Source organism: Nerophis lumbriciformis, linkage group LG05 (assembly GCF_033978685.3).
Source record: "Nerophis lumbriciformis linkage group LG05, RoL_Nlum_v2.1, whole genome shotgun sequence".
Taxonomy (NCBI): Eukaryota; Metazoa; Chordata; class Actinopteri; order Syngnathiformes; family Syngnathidae; genus Nerophis; species Nerophis lumbriciformis.
The window spans coordinates 17412501-17438088 of NC_084552.2; the positions used below are offsets into that span (position 1 = coordinate 17412501).

General features: G+C 42.4%; 1 protein-coding gene across 1 annotated transcript in view; it reads right to left on the reverse strand.

Annotated features, from left to right (window-relative positions):
- Nucleotides 1-25154, reverse strand: part of LOC133606830 (carboxypeptidase Z-like) — a 79637-nt gene extending 54483 nt beyond the window's left edge. Inside the window, exons 1-2 of the mRNA XM_061961192.2 lie at nucleotides 24962-25154; nucleotides 24284-24313 (exon numbers count right to left, since the gene is read on the reverse strand). Coding sequence (XP_061817176.2) covers nucleotides 24284-24313; nucleotides 24962-25139 — 208 coding nt within the window. The 5' untranslated portion in view covers nucleotides 25140-25154. The remainder of the gene's footprint in view (nucleotides 1-24283; nucleotides 24314-24961) is intronic.
- Between the last annotated feature and the right edge of the window lie 434 nt (nucleotides 25155-25588).

The window sequence follows — 25588 nt, forward strand, 5'->3', positions numbered from 1 at the left end:
TGGCACCTTCACAGATGTGTAAGTTACCCATGTCTTGGGCACTAATACACCCCCATACCATCACAGATGCTGCCTTTTACACTTTGCGCCTATAACAATCCGGATGGTTCTTTTCCTCTTTGGTCCGGAGGACACAACATCCACAGTTTCCAAAAACAATGTAAAATGTGGACTCGTCAGACCACAGAACACTTTTCCATTTTGTATCAGTCCATCTTAGATGAGCTCAGGCACAGCGAAGCCGACGGCGTTTCTGGGTGTTGTTGATAAACGGTTTTCGCCTTGCATAGGAGAGCTTTAACTTGCACTTACAGATGTAGCGGCCAACTGTAGTTACTGACAGTGGGTTTCTGAAGTGTTCCTGAGCCCATGTGGTGATATCCTTTACACACTGATGTCGCTTGTTGATGCAGTACAGCCTGAGGGATCGAAGGTCACAGGCTTAGCTGCTTACGTGCAGTGATTTCTCCAGATTCTCTGAAGCCTTTGATGATATTACGGACCGTAGATGGTGAAATCCCTCAATTCCTTGCAATAGCTGGTTGAGAAAGGTTTTTCTTAAACTGTTCAACAATTTGCTCACGCATTTGTTGACAAAGTGGTGACCCTCGCCCCATCCCTGTTTGTGAATGACTGAGCATTTCATGGAATCTACTTGTATACCCAATTATGGCACCCACCAGTTCCCAATTTGCCTGTTCACCTGTGGGATGTTCCAAATAAGTGTTTGATGAGCATTCCTCAACTTTATCAGTATTTATTGCCACCTTTCCCAACTTATTTGTCACGTGTTGCTGGCATCAAATTCTAAAGTTAATGATTATTTGCAAAAAAAAAAAAGTTTATCAGTTTGAACATCAAATATGTTGTCTTTGCAGCATATTCAACTGAATATGGGTTGAAAATGATTTGCAAATCCTTGTATTCCGTTTATATTTACATCTAACACAATTTCCCAACTCATATGGAAACAGGGTTTGTAAACCCTTAATTCTAGCCTGATTTAAACGTTTGGACAATGCTGAATAATGCTTCTTATTGCAGTGAAACTTGCCAAGGAACATATAACCAAATATTAACATTGCTGTATGTATACTTTTTACCCAGCAGATTTGGTCACATTTTCAGTAGACCCGTAATAAATTCATAAAAGAACCAAACTTCATGAATGTTTTATGTGACCAACAAGTATGTGCTCCAATCACTCTATCACAAAAAAATAAGAGTTGTAGAAATTCTTGGCAACTCAAGACAGCCATGACATTGTGTTCTTTACAAGTGTATGTAAACTTTTGACCATGACTGTATATATAGAGGTGGCGACTTGTCGGACCATAGGGCGCACCGGATTATAAAGCGCACTGCCGACGAATGGCCTATTTTTTTCATATTTTTTCATATATAAAACGCATTAATGGGGTTATATTTTTTTTTTTTTTTCTAAATGGAAAACACTTCCTTGTTTACATAACCATATAATGGTGGTTCTTTGGTCAAAATGTTGCATAGATGATGTTTTACAGATCATCTTCAAGCCGCTTTCTGACAGTCGCTTCTGGATGCGCCGTTTTGTGGACATCCTTATTTTCTGTGGCTCACCTTCGGCAGCGTCTTCTCCCGTCATCTTTGTTGTAGCGGTGTAGCGTGCAAGGACAGAATGGAAGAAGTCTCGAAAGATGGAGCTAACTGTTTTAATGACATTCAGAGTTTACTTCATTCAATAAACGGAGCAGCATCTCCTCATCCGGAAACAACATCAAGGTGTCTCGTGAAAACCCGTCCGACCGGAACTCACTAATAACTAAAGTTTTTTGGGTGAATAATGTAAACTCACTACACCGGTATGTTTTAGCACTTTCATGGCAAGTTTACTGACAGATATAAGTAAGAACTTTACACTACTTTATATTAGAAATGGCAACCTTATACACACACCATAATACTTGTATGTTGAAGCACAGTCCCATAACAAGAAGATAGAGAAAAATAAGAAGCTTATCAACTACGGTGTCGGCACGGACTACAGAGGCGGACGCGCACAATTTTTCAGGATTTATGCAGATCCCAAATACAGATCAGCATGTACCAGAAGGTAAGAAAAGTTGCTTTTGCATAATATTGCGAAACAAAACGCTAGATAATATGTCTTACTTTAAACACACACCATAATAATACTTGTGTGTTGAAGCACAGTACAATCCATCAAGCGGTGCGGCTTCATAGCTTACCAAAGTCATACTAAAACATTTTGATCGAATTTTGAGCGCCGTGTGTAATGTTCTATATTTTCAATAGAACATATAAAATGTTGGTGTTGTTTTCTACACGTATCTCTATTGTTTGACTGCCATCTACTGGTCACACTTATCATTTCACCATGTACCAAATAAAATTGCTCCGAGGTCGGTAAGCAAAACCAGAATTATACCGTACATTGGGCGCACCGGGGTAAAAGGCGCACTGACCAGTTTTGAGGGGATAAAAAGGATTTTAAGTGCACCTTATAGTCCAAAAAATACAATAACCACAATCGCCCCCTAATGTACAAGAGGCACACTGCATATAGCCAACAACCACATTAGCGATAGAGCATGGAAACTAAAAGAAACCGAATTATTGGACAAATCAGACTATCGTGCATGGAAACGTACTGACTGCAAAAAGTTACATAATGTCAGACAAGGCAGCACAAATCTAAAATGTTTACTTACAAACTCAGACAAAGAACGTTTAAATCAGGCCTGGGCAATTATTTTTGACTCAGGGGCTACATTTAGAGGAAAAAATGTGTCTGGGGGCCGGTATATCTATTTTTAGGAACACTAATACAAAACCTCACAACAATGTCTGATTGAATGCTAAAAATGTTATCACACACCGCCTTAAAAAACGGAATGGAATTGTACTTTTTTTTTACTGAATGAGACACCAAGAATGTACATGAAAATAAAGAATGTGGGATTTACAATATTAACTATGAACGATAAAACACTGAATATTGACAACATACGAACGTCACACCCCCTCTAGATCAACATATTTTACAATCAAGCAAAACACAAAAAAATTGCAACAAACACAGCAAAATGTAAACGAGAAGGGTAAAAAAAAATAAAAACTACAATCTGATTCATCTAATATATCACTAAGCCTTAGAATTTTGTTGTAAAAATCTCCTTCTGCGTTTGTCACAGCTGCATTTCATACTGGCCGCTCTGGAAACACTCTGTGGAAACGCTCCCTACCCACACTGCTTGGTGCCTCGTCAGAGCTGCTGTGACTTAGATCGCCATAGTAACTAATTAGCAGAGGTGGGACCAAGTCATTGCTTTGCAAGTCACAAGTAAGTCTCAAGTCTTTGCCCTCAAGTCCGAGTCAAGTCCCGAGTCAAGACAGGGCAAGTCCGAGTCAAGTCCAAAGTCAAGACTGGAAAGTCTCAAGTCAAGTCCCAAGTCCTGCATTTTGAGTTTCGAGTCCTTTCAAGTCGTTTAACCACTGACTAATATATTTACACAGATTGTGTATGCTTTTAAAACGCTGTATTTATTTATTAAAACAAGTGCATTTGAAATTGCAGGGAAAAAGATAGTGCTGACATTGCACTTCAAAATAGCACTATTAACCAGTCATTTTAAACATGTAACTCATTCCTTTACAGAATAAACACATTTGAAAAAAACAAGTGCAACTTATTTGCACAAAAGTGTTAACATTGTATTTCAATGGCATATTGCATTGTAACTAGTTCCACAGCAGTTTCTATCCTGTTCTTACCTTATCTCATTGATCTCATCTCATACTGTATATGTGTTTATGTGTGCGTACATATGAAAAACATAACAAATATATGAACATAACAATGAACAGAGTTGTACTTTTTAGATGTCAGGGCTCTATGCAATATGTACACATATTCTTAATATAGTATACATTTTAACTGACCTTTATTTGACTGTTTGTCTTTTTGTAGGTGGCTAAAATACGCGGTGCTGCTGACCACCGTCTAACGTTACACTACTGTGTGTGATACATTGACTAACGTAATGTTACTGTGTGTGATACATTGACTAACGTTACGTTACTGTGTGTGATGCATTGACTAACGTTACGTTACTGTGTGTGATACATTGTCTAACGTAACGTTATGTGTAGGTACCTCATGCAACCCTGCTTAAAAAAAAAATCACTTGACAAAAAGTATGAATAAGGTAGCAAACTGCAGTGGACGCAACAGATTGCCGTGTTTGCAATGACGTTATAACCATAAACATCTTATAAGTAGACGCAGCATTGGTTGCTGTGACGTGAGCAATTTGGCCGCCATCTTGAAGTGGTGATGAGGAGCCGGCGAGCAGCCTAAACTGACAGTTGACAGGTAGAAAACAAAGATGCCGGGCTGGTGTTCAGCGTTTTCCTGCTCAAATGAGCGGACTGTTGAAAATAGGAATCGGGGGATTACTTTTCACAAGTAAGATTTAACATTAACGTACTATTGGTTGTATCTTATGAAAATAATATTACCACAGAGTTGAGAAGGATCAAAGATCTTCAATATTTGTATGTGAAAATCACAAAGAAATCAGGGGTTTGGTTTACAAACTTTCAGCCCCACCTAAAACAAAATTCACCAGCCGCCACTGATTATGATGCATTCTCATTTTAGGCAAAGTATAAGACAATACTTTCTTAACAGTATCATTGTAACCAGGAATAAGTCTTCAAGTAACAATATTCAAATACTAACATTGTTGGGTAAAACAGAATTTGGTTTTATTCTGAATCCAGTGAAACAGATTGGTGGTTTTAGCTGATATGAAGACTTTTCGGGACGGCGTGGCACAGTGGAAGAATGGCCGTGCGCGACCCGAGGGTCCCTGGTTCAATCCCCACCTAGTACCAACCTCGTCATGTCCGTTGTGTCCTGAGCAAGACACTTCACCCTTGCTCCTGATGGGTGCTGGTTAGCGCCTTGCATGGCAGCTCCCTCCATCAGTGTGTGAATGTGTGTGTGAATGGGTAAATGTGGAAGTGGTGTCAAAGCGCTTTGAGTACCTTGAAGGTAGAAAAGCGCTATACAAGTACAACCCATTTCAGGTGTTTATATATGTTTAAGTATTTGGCAAACGCTTTTATCCAAAGCGACTTACATAAAATAATACATATAAAACAATCACTGCAAACATTATCATTTAAGGGAAGAATGTAATAGAAAATATCAATACAAATTGTCAAGACAGAATAAACTCTCTGCTGCTGCAGCAACAGAGATACAGTCTATAAGATATATAGATATCTAATGTATTCATACATTGTTTATGTAGGATATACGTATGTATATATAACCTAATCATATTGTTTCTTCAACTTAAAACCGTTTTTTCCCCCTTCTCTGGGATTATATTCCCAGTTTTGATCTGGGACGTCTGGTCACTTATAGCGTATAAGAATATTATATTACTGTTAAGCAAACTATGAATAATAAAACACGCCAAAACATGTGTCTGTTATCATAGCTACACGTATGACAAAAAAGGGGGGTGAAAATCAGTGGTATTCAGTGAGGTAAGATGAATTAAATGCGCTAAATGCGACAGTTCATTGCTCCTGCCAAATGAATTGCACTGAGTGGAGCGGATCACCACTCCAAGATGGCGGCCCCGCGCCTTGTCTGCGCCAGTAGGCAGTAGCGCTCTATGCTGCGTCTACTTATAAGATGTCTATGGTTATAACGTTAGCAGTGAGTTTGCAGCCTCACTGATTTAACTACACAGCAAATAAAAGTCACGTTACTTAGCCAATAAACGTTATCTTACATTCAAAACTTACCCTTCTTTGTGCAACTTCAAATGTCGAACGAAGTTGGAAGTTGTTGCGTCTCCGTCTGTAATATTCGAACTGCGTGATTTGCATACGGCAATTCGTTTTTTGTTGACCAAGTCGTAGTTTTTATACCCGAACGAAACCAACTTTGGCATAATTGTTTATCACTGGCACGTTGTTGGACAACTCTTGCTCAGTGGTTGTCCTGCAATTTGATTGGATGAATGCTGCGTGATGAAAACAACGTAGATCTAATTTGATTGGCTGTTGTACTGAGAGCACACCAGCTGACAGGAACAACACGCTGATAGACACAAACGAAGAAAATGAAAAATACGGAGCGCTCCCAAATAACTTTTTAAGCTTTGGATTTTGGGGAAAGTAGCAAGTCATGTCAAGTCAAAAGGCTCAAGTCCAAGTGAAGTCACAAGTCATTGATATTAAAGTCTAAGTCGAGTTGCAAGTCTCTTTACATTTTGTCAAGTCGAGTCTAAAGTCATCAAATTCATGACTCGAGTCTGACTCGAGTCCAAGTCATGTGACTCGAGTCCACACCTCTGCTAATTAGATTACCATAGTAACTAGTATATCATGCAAAAGCACAGATTCCAACCATTGAAATACTTTCTTATCGTTCAAGACTTACAGTCATTTGAAAACATCACTACACACCATAATGGCAGCTACAGTTTCCATCTTAAAAATCTAAAAAAATTATTTGGGAATGTTCGGCGGGCCAGATTGAAAAGCTTAACGGGCCGCATGTGGCCCCCGGGCCTTAAAGGGGAACATTATCACCAAACCTATGTAAGCGTCAATATATACCTTGATGTTGCAGAGAAAAGACCATATATTTTTTTAACCGATTTCCGAACTCTAAATAGGTGAATTTTGGCGAATTAAACGCCTTTCTATTATTCGCTCTCGGAGCGATGACGTTACGTTGTGACGTCACATCGAGAAGCAATCCGCCATTTTCTCACTTTCGTCGGTGTGTTGTCGGAGGGTGTAACAACACGAACAGGGACGGATTCAAGTTGCACCAGTGGCTCAAAGATGCGAAAGTGGCAAGAAATTGGATGACATTTGTTCAAAATACGAGGCTGTGGGGAAAGCCGACGAAATGGTCAGTCGTTTGTTCCGCACACTTTACCGACGAAAGCTATGCTACGACAGAGATGGCAAGAATGTGTGGATATCCTGCGACACTCAAAGCAGATGCTGACATCAACTCCAAAACTGGACAGATCAGCTTTCAGGAAAAGAGAGCGGATGAGGGTATGTCTACAGAATATATTAATTGATGAAAATCCATCCATCCATCCATCTTCTTCCGCTTATCCGAGGTCGGGTCGCGGGGGAAGCAGCTTAAGCAGGGAAGCCCAGACTTCCCTCTCCCCAGCCACTTCGTCCAGCTCCTCCCGGGGGATCCCGAGGCGTTCCCAGGCCAGCCGGGAGAGATAGTCTTCCCAGCGTGTCCTGGGTCTTCCCCGTGGCCTCCTACCGGTCGGACATGCCCGAAACACCTTCCTAGGGAGGCGTTCGGGTGGCATCCTGACCAGATGCCCGAACCACCTCATCTGGCTCCTCTCGATGTGGAGGAGCAGCGACTTTACTTTGAGCTCCCCCCGAATGACAGAGCTTCTCACCCTATCTCTAAGGGAGAGTCCCGCCACTCGGCGGAGGAAACTCATTTCGGCCGCTTGTACCCGTGATCTTGTCCTTTCGGTCATGACCCAAAGCTCATGACCATAGGTGAGGATGGGAACGTAGATCGACCGGTAAATCGAGAGCTTTGCCTTCCGGCTCAGCTCCTTCTTCACCACAACGGATCGATACAGCGTCCGCATTACTGAAGACGTCGCACCGATCCGCCTGTCGATCTCACGATCCACTCTTCCCCCACTCGTGAACAAGACTCCGAGGTACTTGAACTCCTCCACTTGGGGCAAGATCTCCTCCCCAACCCGGAGATGGCACTCCACCCTTTTCCGGGAGAGAACCATGAACTCGGACTTGGAGGTGCTGATTCCCATCCCAGTCGCTTCACACTCGGCTGCGAACCGATCCAGTGAGAGCTGAAGATCTTGGCCGGAGGAAGCCATCAGGACCACATTATCTGCAAATAGCAGTGACCTAATCCTGCAGCCACCAAACCAGATCCCCTCAACGCCCTGACTGCGCCTAGAAATTCTGTCCATAAAGGTTATGAACAGAATCGGTGACAAAGGGCAGCCTTGGCGGAGTCCAACCCTCACTGGAAACGTGTCCGACTTACTGCCGGCAATGCGGACCAAGCTCTGACACTGATTATACAGGGAGCGAACTGCCACAATAAGACAGTCCGTTACCCCATACTCTCTGAGCACTCCCCACAGGACTTCCCGGTCGAATGCCTTCTCCAAGTCCACAAAGCACATGTAGACTGGTTGGGCAAACTCCCATGCACCCTCAAGGACCCTGCCGAGAGTATAGAGCTGGTCCACAGTTCCACGACCAGGACGAAAACCACACTGTTCCTCCTGAATCCGAGGTTCGACTATCCGGCGTAGCCTCCTCTCCAGTACACCTGAATAGACCTTACCGGGAAGGCTGAGGAGTGTGATCCCACGATAGTTGGAACACACCCTCCGGTTCCCCTTCTTAAAGAGAGGAACCACCACCCCGGTCTGCCAATCCAGAGGTACCGCCCCCGATGTCCACGCGATGTTGCAGAGTCTTGTCAACCAAGACAGCCCCACAACATCCAGAGCCTTAAGGAACTCCGGGCGGATCTCATCCACCCCCGGGGCCTTGCCACCGAGGAGCTTTTTAACTACCTCGGCAACCTCAGCCCCAGAAATAGGAGAGCCCACCACAGATTCCCCAGGCCCTGCTTCCTTATAGGAAGACGTGCTGGTAGGATTGAGGAGGTCTTCGAAGTATTCTCTCCACCGATCCACAACATCCGCAGTCGAGGTCAGCAGAGCACCATCCCCACCATACACGGTGTTGACACTGCACTGCTTCCCCTTCCTGAGGCGGCGGATCGTGGTCCAGAATTGCTTCGAAGCCGTCCGGAAGTCTTTTTCCATGGCCTCCCCGAACTCCTCCCATGTCCGAGTTTTTGCCTCCGCGACCGCTGAAGCCGCACACCGCTTGGCCTGTCGGTACCTGTCTGCTGCCTCAGGAGTCCCATGAGCCAAAAGAACCCGATAGGACTCCTTCTTCAGCCTGACGGCATCCCTCACAACCGATGAAAATGTTATTCATTACTCGCGATTTTACGTAAATTATTATACATAAACTGTGTTTACCAATAATTTAGCTTAAAAACATTTATTTTTTTCAATCATTCGAGTACATTCGGGTAGTCTTGTGTAATGCAGTATTTTGTGTCTATTTAGGTATGGTTAACCTGAGTGCTGAAATCGTAGAAAAATATATGTTCTTAGCGCGCCTGAAATGGGCAGTCTGCACTGTCAAAGTGCATGTTGTTGCCAAATGTATTTCATATGCTGTAAACCTAGTTCATAGTTGTTAGTTTCCTTTAAAGCCAAACAAACACATACCAATCGTTGGTTAGAAGGTGATCGCCAAATTCGTCCTCGCTTTCTCCCGTGTCGCTGGCTGTCGTGTCGTTTTCGTCAGTTTCGCTTGCATACAGTTCAAACCGATATGGCTCAATAGCTTCAGTTTCTTCTTCAATTTCGTTTTCGCTACCTGCCCCCACACTACAACCATCCGTTTCAATACATGCGTAATCTGTTGAATTGCTTAAGTCGCTGAAATCCGAGTCTGAATCCAAGCTAATGTCGCTATACCTTGCTGTTCTTTCCGCCATGTTTATTTGTATTGGCATCACTGTGTGACGTCACAGGAAAATGGACGGGTGTATATAACGATGGTTAAAATCAGGCACTTTGAAGCTTTTTTTTAGGGATATTGCGTGATGGGTAAAATTTTGAAAAAAACTTCGAAAAATAAAATAAGCCACTGGGAACTGATTTTTAATGGTTTTAACCCTTCTGAAATTGTGATAATGTCCCCCTTTAATTTGCCCAGGTCTGGTTTAAATCATGCACCCTCATTTGTGTCAGCCTACCTACATTCCACTTTAAACGAGGAAAAAGACGTTGTAGACGTTTCGACCCACCTCTGCCTGTGTTTACCTGTTTGGTAGGTAAGTGAAGTTGCAACAACATGTAATACACACTAGTAGCGGAGTAGTAGTGCCTTAATGTGAAAGATGTCTAGCGAAAGAGTGAATGAACACGTTCAAAAGGCCGTTTGCAACTTCCAGGCAGATACATACGTCCCTAACTTTCCGATGTCTTCTAAGCATTATATCTTCTGGCTTTTATCACGTGATGATGTGAACTACGCCCCACATTACACACACGCATTAGCCAGGTTCGTGGTTGGCTCATGATAGCCATTCGGTTATCAGCGGTCATTGAATATTGATATGAATTAATATCCAATTTAATTCACATGAATAATATATATTCTATCAACAACATGACAGCAAATTTTTAGTTGCTCTTCCTCTCTTGGGCTGCTTTTGTGTGTGTGCACGCGCTCCCTGTGTGTACGAGTGGAAGACCAGACAGTTTTTTCTACATAAATTAGTTTTTGTGAAAAATAAACCCTTTTTAAAAAAAAAATTTTTAATAAAATTATGTTCTGCTAAACCACTAATAGCAACATAAGTGTTATTGCTATGTTTTGGGGTTTAAAAAAAAAAAGAATCTATCTGAGCAGTTGGAAAACCATCCCTTAAATGAGCTCATGAAAGTAACGTGTTTCCTCGCTGTGTATCTAAAACGACGTTCGTACTTTAACAGAACTGTTTCATGTCTGTAAATGAGATTAAATGATACCGGCTATTTGCTAAAACATGCATAGGACTATTGTTAAATAAGTTTATGGCTGAAAAAAAAGGTGTTGAATAGAGTTAATGTGTATTGTAAAGGGCCCTGCGATGAGGTGGCGACTTGTCCAGGGTGTACCCCGCCTTCCGCCCGATTGTAGCTGAGATAGGCTCCAGCACCTCCGCGACCCCGAAGGGAATAAGCGGTAGAAAATGGATGGATGTATTGTAAAGCACCATAATGACCAACATTAAAATACAGTAGCGTAGTAGGCCCAGGTATTTATTAAAGACAAGGCAGAGGTTTTATTTAACTAGTATGTTTAATATTAAACAAAGTTTAAACAGTAATACTGTGTTTGAATATAGGAAAGTCAAACACAGGGATTATTTGACGTACCACTAGATGGAACCCGTGTACCACTAGTGGGATGCGTACCACAGCTTGCGAATCCCTAGTCTAGATAATATATGCTTTGGTGTAAACTTTGCATACATTTTGCTCCGCAGCCACATTTGTACCCTAAGGGAGATTATAGTACCCACTTTCTGTCAAACTGTCAATCAAAGTGATGACGTCATATACAGTACATTTAATATGAAAAAACAATACAAAAAACTAAAGTCCGGTGTGTATGTCCTGCCTTCTGGCATCCGGCTATGATTGGACCGATCAAACTATTGACGATGGTAATGTGGTCGCATACAGTCTGATACTAACAGTAACTTTTGTCAGATGTCAGCTGTTTTGAAAATCTATGAAATATGTGTCTCTGTCATCTTTATATATTTAATATATTTAATTTGACACGTCTCTGAAATATGTGAAAATAATCATCTTCTGATCATCTAATTTGACAGGTCTTTGAAAGATTAAAAAAATAATATTCTACAGTATATATTTGATATATTTAATTTAACAGGGCATCGAAAGATGTGAAAATAATCTATATGGTTTTCGAAAGATTTAAAAAAAAAACTCTATATATTTAATTTAACCGGTCTTCAAAAGATGTGAAAATAATACTCAGGTTTTGAAAGATAAAAAAAAAAATCTACAATTCACTATATTTAATTTGACAGGTCTTCGAAAGACAAAAATTATATATATATATATATATATATATATATATGTGTGTATATATACATATATATATATATATATATATATATATATATATATATATATATATATATATATATATATATATATAATCTAACAGGTCTTCGAAAGATTTAAAAAATAATCTATAAATTTACTATATTTAAATTGACAGGTGTTTGAAAGATAAAAAAATATATATGTATATATTTAATATATTTAGTTTAACAAATGGCGAGCGCCTGGTGGCCGGGCCTGTCCCCATGGGGCCTGGCCGGGCACAGCCCGAAGAGGCAACGTGGGTCCCCCCTCCAATGGGCTCACCACCCATAGCAAGGGTCATAGAGGTCGGGTGCGATGTGAGCTGGGCGGCAGCCGAAGGCAGGGCACTTGGCGGTCCAATCCTCGGCTACAGAAGCTAGCTCTTGGGACGTGGAACATCACCTCGCTGAGGGGGAAGGAGCCTGAGCTAGTGCGCGAGGTGGAGAAGTTCCGGCTAGATATAGTCGGACTCACTTTGACGCACAGCAAGGGCTCTGGAACCAGTTCTCTCGAGAGGGGCTGGACTCTCTTCCACTCTGGCGTTGCCGGCAGTGAGAGGCGACGGGCTGGGGTGGCAATTCTTGTTTCCCCTCGGCTCAGAGCCTGCACGTTGGAGTTCAACCCGGTGGACGAGAGGGTAGCTTCCCTCCGCCTTCGGGTGGGGGAACGGGTCCTGACTGTGGTTTGCGCTTACGCGCCAAACCGCAGCTCAGAGTACCCACCCTTTTTGGATTCACTCGAGGGAGTACTTGAGAGTGCTCCCCCGGGTGATTCCCTCGATTCCTTCAATGCTCATGTTGGCAGCGACAGTGAAACCTGGAGAGGCGTGATTGGGAAGAATGGCTGCCCGGATCTGAACCCGAGCGGTGTTTTGTTATTGGACTTTTGTGCCCGTCACAGATTGTCCATAACGAACACCATGTTCAAACATAAGGGTGTCCATATGTGCACTTGGCACCAGGACACCCTAGGCCGCAGTTCCATGATCTACTTTGTAGTTGTGTCATCGGATTTGCGGCCTCATGTTTTGGACACTCAGTGAAGAGAGGGGCGGAGGTTTCTACCGATCACCACCTGGTGGTGAGTTGGCTGCGATGGTGGGGGAGGATGCCGGACAGACCTGGCAGGCCCAAACGCATTGTGAGGGTTTGCTGGGAACGTCTGGCAGAGTCTCCTGTCAGAGAGAGTTTCAATTCCCACCTCCGGAAGAACTTTGAACATGTCACGAGGGAGGTGCTGGACATTGAGTCCGAATGGACCATGTTCTGCGCCTCTATTGTCGAGGCGGCTGATTGGAGCTGTGGCCGCAAGGTACTTGGTGCTTGTCGTGGCGGTAATCCTAGAACCCGTTGGTGGACACCGGCGGTGAGGAATGCCGTCAAGCTGAAGAAGGAGTCCTATCGGGTTCTTTTGGCTCATAGGACTCCTGAGGCAGCGGACAGGTACCGACAGGCCAAGCGGTGTGCGGCTTCAGCGGTCGCAAAGGCAAAAACTCGGACATGGGAGGAGTTCGGTGAGGCCATGGAAAACGACTTCCGGACGGCTTCGAAGCAATTCTGGACCACCATCCGCCGCCTCAGGAAGGAGAAGCAGTGCACTATCAACACCGTGTATGGCGAGGATGGTGTTCTGCTGACTTCGACTACGGATGTTGTGGATCGGTGGAGGGAATACTTCGAAGACCTACTCAATCCCACCAACACCTCTTCCTATGAGGAAGCAGTGCCTGGGGAGTCTGTGGTGGGCTCTCCTATTTCTGGGGCTGAGGTTGCTGAGGTAGTTAAAAAGCTCCTCGGTGGCAAGGCCCCGAGGGTAGATGAGATCCGCCCGGAGTTCCTTAAGGCTCTGGATGCTGTGGGGCTGTCTTGGTTGACAAGACTCTGCAGCATCGCGTGGACATCGGGGGCGGTACCACTGGATTGGCAGACCGGGGTGGTGGTTCCTCTCTTTAAGAAGGGGAACCGGAGGGTGTGTTCTAACTATCGTGGGATCACACTCCTCAGCCTTCCCGGTAAGGTCTATTCAGGTGTACTGGAGAGGAGGCTACGACGGATAGTCGAACCTCGCATTCAGGAGGAACAGTGTGGACCAGCTCTATACTCTCAGCAGGGTCCTTGAGGGTGCATGGGGGTTTGCCCAACCAGTCTACATGTGTTTTGTGGACTTGGAGAAGGCATTCGACCGTGTCCCTCGGGAAGTCCTGTGGGGAGTGCTCAGAGAGTATGGGGTATCGGACTGTCTGATTGTGGCAGTCCACTCCCTGTATGATCAGTGCCAGAGCTTGGTCCGCATTGCCGGTAGTAAGTCGGACACGTTTCCAGTGAGGGTTGGACTACGCCAAGGCTGCCCTTTGTCACCGATTCTGTTCATAACTTTTATGGACAGAATTTCTAGGCGCAGTCAAGGCGTTGATGGGGTCTGGTTTGGCGGCTGCAGGATTAGGTCTCTGCTTTTTGCAGATGATGTGGTCCTGATGGCTTCATCTGGCCAGGATCTTCAGCTCTCACTGGATCGGTTCGCAGCTGAGTGTGAAGCGACTGGGATGAGAATCAGCACCTCCAAGTCCGAGTCCATGGTTCTCGCCCGGAAAAGGGTGGAGTGCCATCTCCGGGTTGGGGAGGAGATCTTGCCCCAAGTGGAGGAGTTCAAGTACCTGGGAGTCTTGTTCACGAGTGAGGGAAGAGTGGATCGTGAGATCGACAGGCGGATCGGTGCGGCGTCTTCAGTAATGCGGACGCTGTATCGATCCGTTGTGGCGAAGAAGGAGCTGAGCCGGAAGGCAAAGCTCTCAATTTACCGGTCGATCTACGTTCTCATCCTCACCTATGGTCATGAGCTTTGGGTTATGACCGAAAGGACAAGATCACGGGTACAAGCGGCCGAAATGAGTTTCCTCCGCCGGGTAGCGGGGCTCTCCCTTAGAGATAGGGTGAGAAGCTCTGTCATCCGGGAGGAGCTCAAAGTAAAGCCGCTGCTCCTCCACATCGAGAGGAGCCAGATGAGGTGGTTCGGGCATCTGGTCAGGATGACACCCGATCGCCTCCCTAGGGAGGTGTTTAGGGCACGTCCGACCGGTAGGAGGCCACGGGGAAGACCCAGGACACGTTGGGAAGACTATGTCTCCCGGCTGGCCTGGGAACGCCTCGGGGTCCCACAGGAAGAGCTGGACGAAGTGGCTGGGGAGAGGGAAGTCTGGGCTTCCCTGCTTAGGCTGCTGCCCCCGCGACCCGACCTCGGATAAGCGGAAGAAGATGGATGGATGGATGGATAGTTTAACAAATTTTTGAAAGATGTGAAAATAATCTATATATTATAACAGATTTTTGAAACATTAAAAAAATAAACTATATGTTTAATTCGACAGGTCTTTGACAGATTAAACAAATAATTTATATATTTGCTATATTCAATTTAACAGGTCTTCGAAAGACTAAGAAAATCTATATATTTATTTTGACAGGTCTTCGAAAGATTAAAAAAAAATCTATATATTTAATATAATTAATCTCACAGGTCTTCGAAAGATGTGAAAATCTATATATTTAATAACAGGTTTTCGAAAGATTTTTAAAAAAAATCTATATATTGAATATATTCAATTAAACAGGTCTTCGAAAGATTAAGAAAATAATCTATACATTTAGGCCCTGTGATGAGGTGGCGACTTGTCCAGGGTGTACCCCGCCTTCCGCCTGAATGCAGCTGAGATAGGTTCCAGCACCCCCTGCGACCCCAAAAGGGACAAGGGATAGAAAATGGATGGATCTATATATTTAATTTGACAGGTCTTTGAAAGATAAAAAACAATTTATAATCTATATATTTACTGTATTCAATGTATTTAATTTGAAGTAATTGCAGCTATAGTCAAGATGGCGGCGCCCTGCCGGGTTGCAGCTTCAGACGCTCATGGTAGAAATAGAACATTTTGGCAAATATACCGATAAATTCTGTGAATTTCATGGCTGGCTTCCAGCGTGGACACTCCGTGGTAACGTACGACCACCAGACAATTTTGGATGTGGAAGGATCGGGCCATTTTGGACTGAAAGATGCGTGTACGTTGGACCTCCTCGCTAGCATCGGAATTCTACGCCGGCTACATCCAGCGGCCTGTGAAGCAGCGGAGTCAAGTACCAGCGGGGACCGTCAACGGAAGAGACGTAAGCGGTGTGATCGGAAGCAGAAGCGGGGATGCCGAGCGGGGCTAACAACAAAGCTAAAGGCTAATCCTCACAGAACGCCGCTTCCTTCCATCCTGCTTTCAAATGTCCGCTCCCTGGAGAACAAACTGGACTACCTGAAGCTGGATTTAAATGCAAGATGCAAGATGAGAGACTGCTGTGCCATATTTCTCACAGAAACGTGGCTGAAACTAACCGTTCCGAACGAGGCAGTTAGCATGGAGGGGCTAACTATGTTTCGGTCGGACAGGAGCAGAACTCTCACTGGTAGATCCCGAGGTGGTGGTGTTTGTATATACATCAACAATAACTGGTGCAATAATGGGAAGATAGTATCGTGTCACTGCTCTCCCGATGTAGAACTATTAACTATAAAATGCAGGCCATTTTAAGTCTGGCGACATGGTAGCATTAAAAACAGCCAGAGCTAACCTGAACCGTGCCATTAAGGTTGCAAAAAGTGCAGGACTACTTCGAGAACCCCACAAACACTAGATGAATGTGGCAGGGCATACAGGTCATCACAGACTATAAAGCTGCCCCCTGTCCCTGTGACAACAGTATCAGCTTCCTAAATGACCTTAACAACTATTTTGCGAGGTTTGAGGCACTTAACACCACTTCGGCGAGAAAATCCATCCCCCGCCCTGATGAGCAGCTGCTCAACCTGTACTTAGCGGATGTCCGAAAAACCCTGAGGAGAGTGAACCCCCGGAAAGCACCGGGACCTGATAACATTCCAGGCAAGGTGCTTAAGGGATGTGCAGACCAGCTGGCTGGGGTTCTCACAGACATCTTCAACATCTCGCTGACCCAGGCTGTGGTACCATCATGTTTTAAGACGGCCACAACCATTCCAGTGCCTAACAAACCCACAATCTCCTCCCTCAATGATTATCGCCCTGTTGCACTCACCCCCACCATAATGAAGTGCTTCGAGAGGCTGGTAAAAGAAAATATTGTCTCCAGACTTCCCCCCACATTCGACCCATACCAGTTTGCTTATCGCCCTAACCGCTCCACAGAGGACGCCATCTCCTCTGCACTCCACCTGAGCTTAGAACATCTGGAAGGAAAGGACACACACGTGCGGATGTTGTTTCTGGACTTCAGCTCAGCATTCAACACTATCATCCCGCAGCACTTGGTGAGCAAACTGGCCCCCCTTGGATTCAGTACCCCCCTATGCAACTGGCTGCTTGACTTCCTCACAGACAGACCCTAGTCTGTGAGAGTGGGCAACAATACCACCAGTGCCATCTCCCTGATCACCGGCTCCCCCCAAGGCTGCGTCCTGAGTCCGCTGCTGTTCACGTTGATGACCCATGACTGCTGCACCAGGTCCACATTGTGAAGTATTCGGACGTCACGACAGTGGTGGGCCTCATCCGTGACAACAACGACATGGACTATAGGGAAGAGGTGAAACATCTGGTTGACTGGTACAGAACCAACAACCTGGTCCTGAATGTCGACAAGACCAAGGAGATCATCGTTGACTTCAGGAAGCACCAGTCCAGCCACACTCCACTCTTCATCAACGGCACAGCGGTGGAGATGGTAAGCAGCACCAAGTTCCTGGGGGTGCAGATAACTGACAATATAACCTGGTCCCTACACACCGGAGCTCTTGTAAAAAGAGCTCAGCAGCGCATGCACTTTTTGCGTCGGATGAAAAGAGCACAGCTCCCTCCCCCCATTCTCACCACATTCTACAGAGGCACTATAAAGAGCCTGCTGACCAACAGCATCTCTGTCTGGACTGGAGCCTGCAGTGCCTCAGACTGGAAGTCTCTCCAGAGAGTGGTGAGGACGGCGGAAAAGATCATCAGGACTCATCTTCCTCCTATCCAGGAGATCGCAAAAAGCTGCTGCCTGACCAGGGCTCAGAAAATCTGCAAAGACTCCTCCCACCCCCACCAAGGACTGTTTTCACTGCTGGACTCTAGAAAGAGTCCAGCAGTCCAGGCAGCCTCCGAAGCAGAACCTCCAGGTTCTGTAACAGCTTCTTCCCTCAGGCCGTAAGACTCTTGAACGCATCATAAAAATCCCCTCAACTCCCCCCAAAATGGATTAACTCGCTGCAATAAAAAAGACAATATAACATACATCCATAAACGTGGACGCATGTGAAAAAGTGCAATATATTTATCTGTACAGTAATCTATTTATTTATTTATATATGCACCTTATTGCTTTTTTATCCTGCACTACCATGAGCTAATGCAATGAAATTTCGTTCTTATCTGTACTGTAAAGTTCAAATTTGAATGACAATAAAAAGGAAGTCTAAGTCTAAGTCTAGTCTAAGTCTATAGTCACTGTGTGTTTTGAGTGTAGACTTGAAGGGGGTCTCGTGTCCCTGGTAAGGGTTTAGGCTTATTTTTACAGGAAGTTGGGGTTTTGTTTAACCAAATTTTCAGTGGATTTGGAGAACGATGACCTGTTATCATAGCTCTACAATGGGGGGTGCGGGGGTCCCTTGCACCATCCTGGCTGTTGCAGTTTAAAACCGTTCTCAACAGCTGTTGATTGAGATGAACAATGAAAGGTTTGTGGGCGTGGAAAACTAGGAGCAGTCCTATAAGCATGTTTGTGTCAGAGCGTTCTAACTGTGACACGACCAACCTTCAGCGGCAGTGGTGCGTTTGAGAGCTTTGTAAATGAGAGAATGTATATTTGATGTATGTTTAATCGTGTTAATTAAATCCAATTTGGAGAAATCGGAGTAGTCACATCATTCATGATTGAATGTAACCACGTTGGACGATGCTGAGACAACTGATCATACAATGACATCGCAACATCCCGTCAGTTTCTACTGAACCCTGACACTGTCCACTTTTTTCCAGAAAATGGGACACAAGATCTCCTTCAAGTCTACACTCAAAACACATCATCATCATCATCGGCGGTCACTCGAACGAGTATGATGATCCTCCTGGTAGGGGTCTATCCCTTTATGGAGGATGCCTGTGCGTGACTTCGTTTAACGTGGGGAGACTGGTGCACAGACAGTCACCACACGATTCTTGACAGAATCGGGTCATGGTCCAGTGGCATGGAGTCCAAGACGACTGGTGACCCTTTTCTGCTGCAGCCTTCTTCCGCCATCGCAGCCGTTGTGGTAGTTCTTAAAATCTACCGTCTTCCGCCTGCTCCGCCGTTGAGGTCTTCTGGCTAGGGGGCAGTCAGGTACTAGGCCTTTGCCAAGGGCCACCTGGGGTAACAGTAGTAAAGGGGTTAACCTCCTAGTGCCCCAAGACCCCATAGGGGAGCCTCCACAGCCGGATGCACTTTAATGTCATGCCCAGGACACTTAAAACACACAGTGACTATAACTGCAATAACTTTCCTGTCAGATCAAATATGGAGATGATTTTTTTTTTTTTTTTATCTTTCGAAGACCTGTTAAATTAAATATATTACAGCCAGGGGGGCGGGAGTTTAGTTTTTTGGTGTCATCTTCTCGTATTAAATGTATATGATGTCATCACTTTGACAGTTTGACAGTAAGTGGGTACTATAATCTCTAACCTACTTTTTGAGTCTGTCTGCATAAAGTTTGTTTCTGAAGGTTTTCCCAGATTGCAAATGAAACCACACCCCACTTTCTCCAAAAGTATCATCATTTGAAATGTTGACTATTTCGCTTAAAGATGAAACAAAAGCAGCATTTATGCGACCACATGTCGCACGTCTTGTATATTGTGCGCCTGCCAAGACCGGATGAAAAGAATATTTCTCTCGTGTTTCCTGAACTTTTGAGGTCAGCGTTAGTTCAACTTCCTGGACCATGATGACTAAACAGTCTCATGTAAAATGTTGTAGACAAAGTTTTTTTTTCTATCAACATTTTGCAATGTACTGCTGGACATCTGGCCAGGATCTTCAGCTCTTGCTGGATCGGTTCACAGCCGAGTGTGAAGCGACTGGGATGAGAATCAGCACCTCCAAGTCCGAGTCCATGGTTCTCGCCCGGAAAAGGGTGGAATGCCATCTTCAGGTTGGGGAGGAGACCCTGCCCCAAGTGGAGGAGTTCAAGTACCTAGGAGTCTTGTTCACGAGTGAGGGAAGAGTGGATCGTGAGATCGACAGGCGGATCGGTGCGGCATCTTCAGTAATGCGGACGCTGTATCGATCCGTTGTGGTGAAGAAGGAGCTGAGCCGGAAGGCAAAGCTCTCAATTTACCGGTCGATCTACGTTCCCATCCTCACCTATGGTCATGAGCTTTGGGTTATGACCGAAAGGACAAGATCACGGGTACAAGCGGCCGAAATGAGTTTCCTCCGCCGGGTGGCAGGGCTCTCCCTTAGAGATAGGGTGAGAAGCTCTGTCATCCGGGGGGAGTAAAGCCGCTGCTCCTCTACATCGAGAGGAGCCAGATAAGGTGGTTCGGGCATCTGGTCAGGATGCCACCCGATCGCCTCCCTCGGGAGGTGTTTAGGGCACGTCCGACCGGTAGGAGGCCACGGGGAAGACCCAGGACACGTTGGGAAGACTATGTCTCCCGGCTGGCCTGGGAACGCCTCGGGATCCCCCGGGAGGAGCTGGACGAAGTGGCTGGGGAGAGGGAAGTCTGGGCTTCCCTGCTTAGGCTGCTGCCCCCGCGACCCGACCTCGGATAAGCGGAAGAAGATGGATGGATGGATGGACTGCTAGACATTGTGGTGCAGTAACAACAAAGCAGATGTAAGAGTGGAACACAACATCGATATTACGACATATTTGACATTTTCTGTGCTAGAGTTTCAATTTGGAATTTTTTTTTTTAAATGGATATTACAACATTTGACATTTTCAGTGCTAGAGAGTTTCAATTTGGATAGTTTTTTTTAAATCGATATTACAACATATTTGACACTTTCTCTGCTAGAGTTTCGATTTGGAAGGATTTTTTTAAAATGGATATTACAACATTTTTGACATTTTATGTGCTAGAGATTCAATTTGGAAAGTTTTTTTAATGGATATTACGACGTATTTGACATTTTCTGTGCTAGATTTTCAATTAGGATTTTTTTTTTTAATGGATATTACAACAATTGACATTTTCCGTGCTACAGTTTCAATTTGGAAGGTTTTTTTTAAATGGATATTACAACATCCATCCATCCATTTTCTACCGCTTATTTCCTTCGGGGTCACAGGGGGTGCTGGAGACTATCTCAGCTACAATCGGGCGGAAGGCGGTGTACACCCTGGACAAGTCGCCACCTCATCGCAGGGCCAACACAAATAGACAGACAACATTCACACTCACGTTCACACACTAGGGCCAATTTAGTGTTGCCAATCAACCTATCCCCAGGTGCATTTTTTTAATGGATATTACAACATTTTACATTTTCCGGGCTAGAGTTTCGATTTTGAATTTTTTTTTTCAAATCGATGTTACGGCATATTTGACACTTTCTGTGCTAGAGTTTCAATTTGGAAGGGTTTTTTAAATGGATATTACAACATTTTTTAATTTTTTTGTGCTAGAGTTTCAATTTGGATGTTTTGGTTTTTTTTAATGGATATTATGAAGTATTTGAATTTTTTTGTGCTAGAAATTCAATTTGAAAAAAATGTTTTAATGGATATTATGACGTATTTGACATTTTCTGTGCTAGAGTTTCAATTTGGAATTTATTTATTTTTTATGGATATTATAACATTTGACATTTTCCGTGCTACAGTTTCAATTTGGAAGGTTTTTTTTAAATGGATATTATGACATATTTGAACATTTTTGTGCTAGAGAGTTTCAATTTGGAAAGCTTTTTTTGGATGGATATTTCACTATTTGACATTTTCTGCGCTAGAGTTTCAATTTGGATGTTTTTTTTTTAATTTTTTAACATTTGACATTTTCTGTGCTCGAGAGTTTCAATTTGGAATGTTTTTTTCAATGGATATTATATATATTATATACGTATTTGACATTTTCTGTGCTAGAGTTTCAATTTGGATGTTTGTTTTTTTTAAATGGATATTACAACAAATTTAACATTTTCTGTGCCAGAGTTTCAATTTGGAAGGTTTTTCTTTTACATTTTTTAACATTTGACATTTTCTGTGCTCGAGAGTTTCAATTTGGAATGTTTTTTTAAATGGATATTATATATATTATATACGTATTTGACATTTTCTGTGCTAGAGTTTCAATTTGGATGGGGTTTTTTTAAAATGGATATTACAACAAATTTAACATTCTCTATGCTAGAGTTTCAATTTGGAAGTTTTTTTTTTAATGGATATTACAACATTTGACATTTTCCGGGCTAGAGTTTCGATTTTGAATTTTTTTTTTCAAATCGATGTTACGGCATATTTGACACTTTCTGTGCTAGAGTTTCAATTTGGAAGGGTTTTTTAAATGGATATTACAACATTTTTTAATTTTTTTGTGCTAGAGTTTCAATTTGGATGTTTTGGGTTTTTTTAATGGATATTATGAAGTATTTGAATTTTTTTGTGCTAGAAATTCAATTTGAAAAAAATGTTTTAATGGATATTATGACGTATTTGACATTTTCTGTGCTAGAGTTTCAATTTGGAATTTATTTATTTTTTATGGATATTATAATATTTGACATTTTCTGTGCTACAGTTTCAATTTGGAAGGTTTTTTTTAAATGGATATTATGACATATTTGAACATTTTTGTGCTAGAGAGTTTCAATTTGGAAAGCTTTTTTTGGATGGATATTTCACTATTTGACATTTTCTGTGCTAGAGTTTCAATTTGGATGTTTTTTTTTTAAATTTTTTAACATTTGACATTTTCTGTGCTCGAGAGTTTCAATTTGGAATGTTTTTTTAAATGGATATTATATATATTATATACGTATTTGACATTTTCTGTGCTAGAGTTTCAATTTGGATGTTTGTTTTTTTTAAATGGATATTACAACAAATTTAACATTTTCTGTGCCAGAGTTTCAATTTGGAAGGTTTTTCTTTTACATTTTTTAACATTTGACATTTTCTGTGCTCGAGAGTTTCAATTTGGAATGTTTTTTTAAATGGATATTATATATATTATATACGTATTTGACATTTTCTGTGCTAGAGTTTCAATTTGGATGGGTTTTTTTTTAAATGGATATTACAACAAATTTAACATTCTCTATGCTAGAGTTTCAATTTGGAAGTTTTTTTTTTAATGGATATTACAACATTTGACATTTTCTGTGCTCGAGAGTTTCAATTTGGAATGTTTTTTTTAAATGGATATTATATATATATATTATATATTATATACGTATTTGACATTTTCTGTGCTAGAGTTTCAATTTGGATGTTTGTTGTTTTTAAATGGATATTACAACAAATTTAACATTTTCTGTGCCAGAGTTTCAATTTGGAAGGTTTTTCTTTTACATTTTTTAACATTTGACATTTTCTGTGCTCGAGAGTTCCAATTTGGAATGTTTTTTTAAATGGATATTATATATATTATATACGTATTTGACATTTTCTGTGCTAGAGTTTCAATTTGGATGGGTTTTTTTTAAATGGATATTACAACAAATGTAACATTCTCTATGCTAGAGTTTCAATTTGGAAGTTTTTTTTTTAATGGATATTACAACATTTGACATTTTCTGTGCTCGAGAGTTTCAATTTGGAATGTTTTTTTAAATGGATATTATATATATGTATTATATATTATATACGTATTTGACATTTTTTGTGTTAGAGTTTCAATTTGGACTGGAACTGAATCTCGGCTGCGGATGTGCCAGAAACATATGCAACTTGGTGAAAGTTTTTCTTGCACTAAAATAATATACTATTGAACAATGTATTCCTTGGGAATTCGGAAAACACAAAACATGCATCAAATTAAGTTCAAGTTTGATTAAAAAAGTGCAAAAAAAAAGTTTTGTATGAATAAAGTGTCGAAAAAAATTGCAATGATAAAATAATAAAAAATAAGATTCTGTTCAGGGCCCCAATTTCCCCTCCTTGTATGTTATTTCAAATGTCCCTTGAAAGTATTGTGGGGGCCACAGTTTGACTTAGGAACGGATCATTCCTATGTTACATTATTTGGGATGGGGGTGTGGGGGGGTGTCCTGCATTGAATCTATCCGGAGGCTCCTCGCTGTGTTGGAAATTAGAATGTGAATATTTCATATGGGGGCCATGGATCATCTAAAAATACACACGCTCGCTTTTATGACTCACATTCCATTAGGCTGAGTTATGTTGGTCAAAAAAAAAAAATGGCCCGGATTGGAACAAGAAGGCCGTTTTCGGAGGAATTGCAATGGGAAGACTTTACTTACGTTTTTCTTCCAATATTGGACTGCAGTGACCTGGAAGACAGTGGAGTGTTAGCACCTTTGTTAGGCAGCAGGGAGCAGAAAGTACAAAGTACAATCAATATACTTTTTCAAATAGAAATATCTGTATCATTTAATCAAATAGTTCCAAATCATGCACTATTCTAAATTACTGATAGCAAAAATTGTTGTTAAAAGCATCTAATTATAATAATAATAATAAAAATAATAATTGGTTTAAAAGCACCTTTCAAAAAGGACACTGTACAGTGAAAAGTCAACAGTGTCAAGTTGTTTTTTTGTCTTATTATTTTTTATATTTATCCGCATGTTCGATGTTTTTAAAAAAAAAAATTCCTGGAATAGAGCATTTCTACTGCCATTTTTTTTTTCTGTGGGAAAACAAAATAATATTGCAGCTGGAGTGCAACCTCAAGTAAGAAAACACCAAAAAAATAGTAATATGCATTAAAAAAAAACACACACATTTTAAAAGTGAGTTTCAAAAAATACATATAAACACACACACACACATTATAAAAGAACACAAGAAACTATTTTGAAAAAATAACTTAAGTACTTTCTTGAGCCCCCAAAACGTTTTAAAAACTGTAGAAAAGTACAGTAGTGCGAAATGTAACAGTAAGGAAAACTTTTACCGTGCGAAAGGAAGCCATTTACCTCGGATCCGTGCGTCACATCTGGGAGGCCAAGCTGAGACAAGAAGACTTTGCACGTGCAGCAGCAAGAAAAGGCTTATTTCCCACCGTCTGTGTTCCATGGTGCAGCTGTGGCGTCTGATGCCCACACACCAGCCAAAGCAGGCAGACCGAGTGCACGTTTCCCTAAAAGAAGTCATCCAAATCTGCTTGGAAGTTTGCGTGCACTCCCCTCCCTTCTGCTTCTGGCTGCCACTTTATTAGAAGCATTAAGGCACTTGGGGTCAAGTTACAAAGCTGTGGAACTTTTTTATTTGAGTGGATAACACACTGACAAGAAGCGACTCCATGCTAAACAGCAAATACTTCTTACCCTCTTGACTGTTGACTAAAAAGTAACTTGGACGACGTACTTGGCCATTTCCTTGGTCACACCCGTGGGCCAATGTGAATCCAAGTAGCAAGCAGGTGCGTATGGGGTGCCAAATGAGAAAGTTCCGTTACACTTTTCAAGCAGATTTATCATTTAGCTCACTTTTCTCACATTTAGCAAATTTTCATCATATTTATATTTAAATCCTAAATCTAAATGTAAATGTAAGTCTAAATCTTAAATCTAAATGTTGAATCTAAACCTAAATCCATCCCT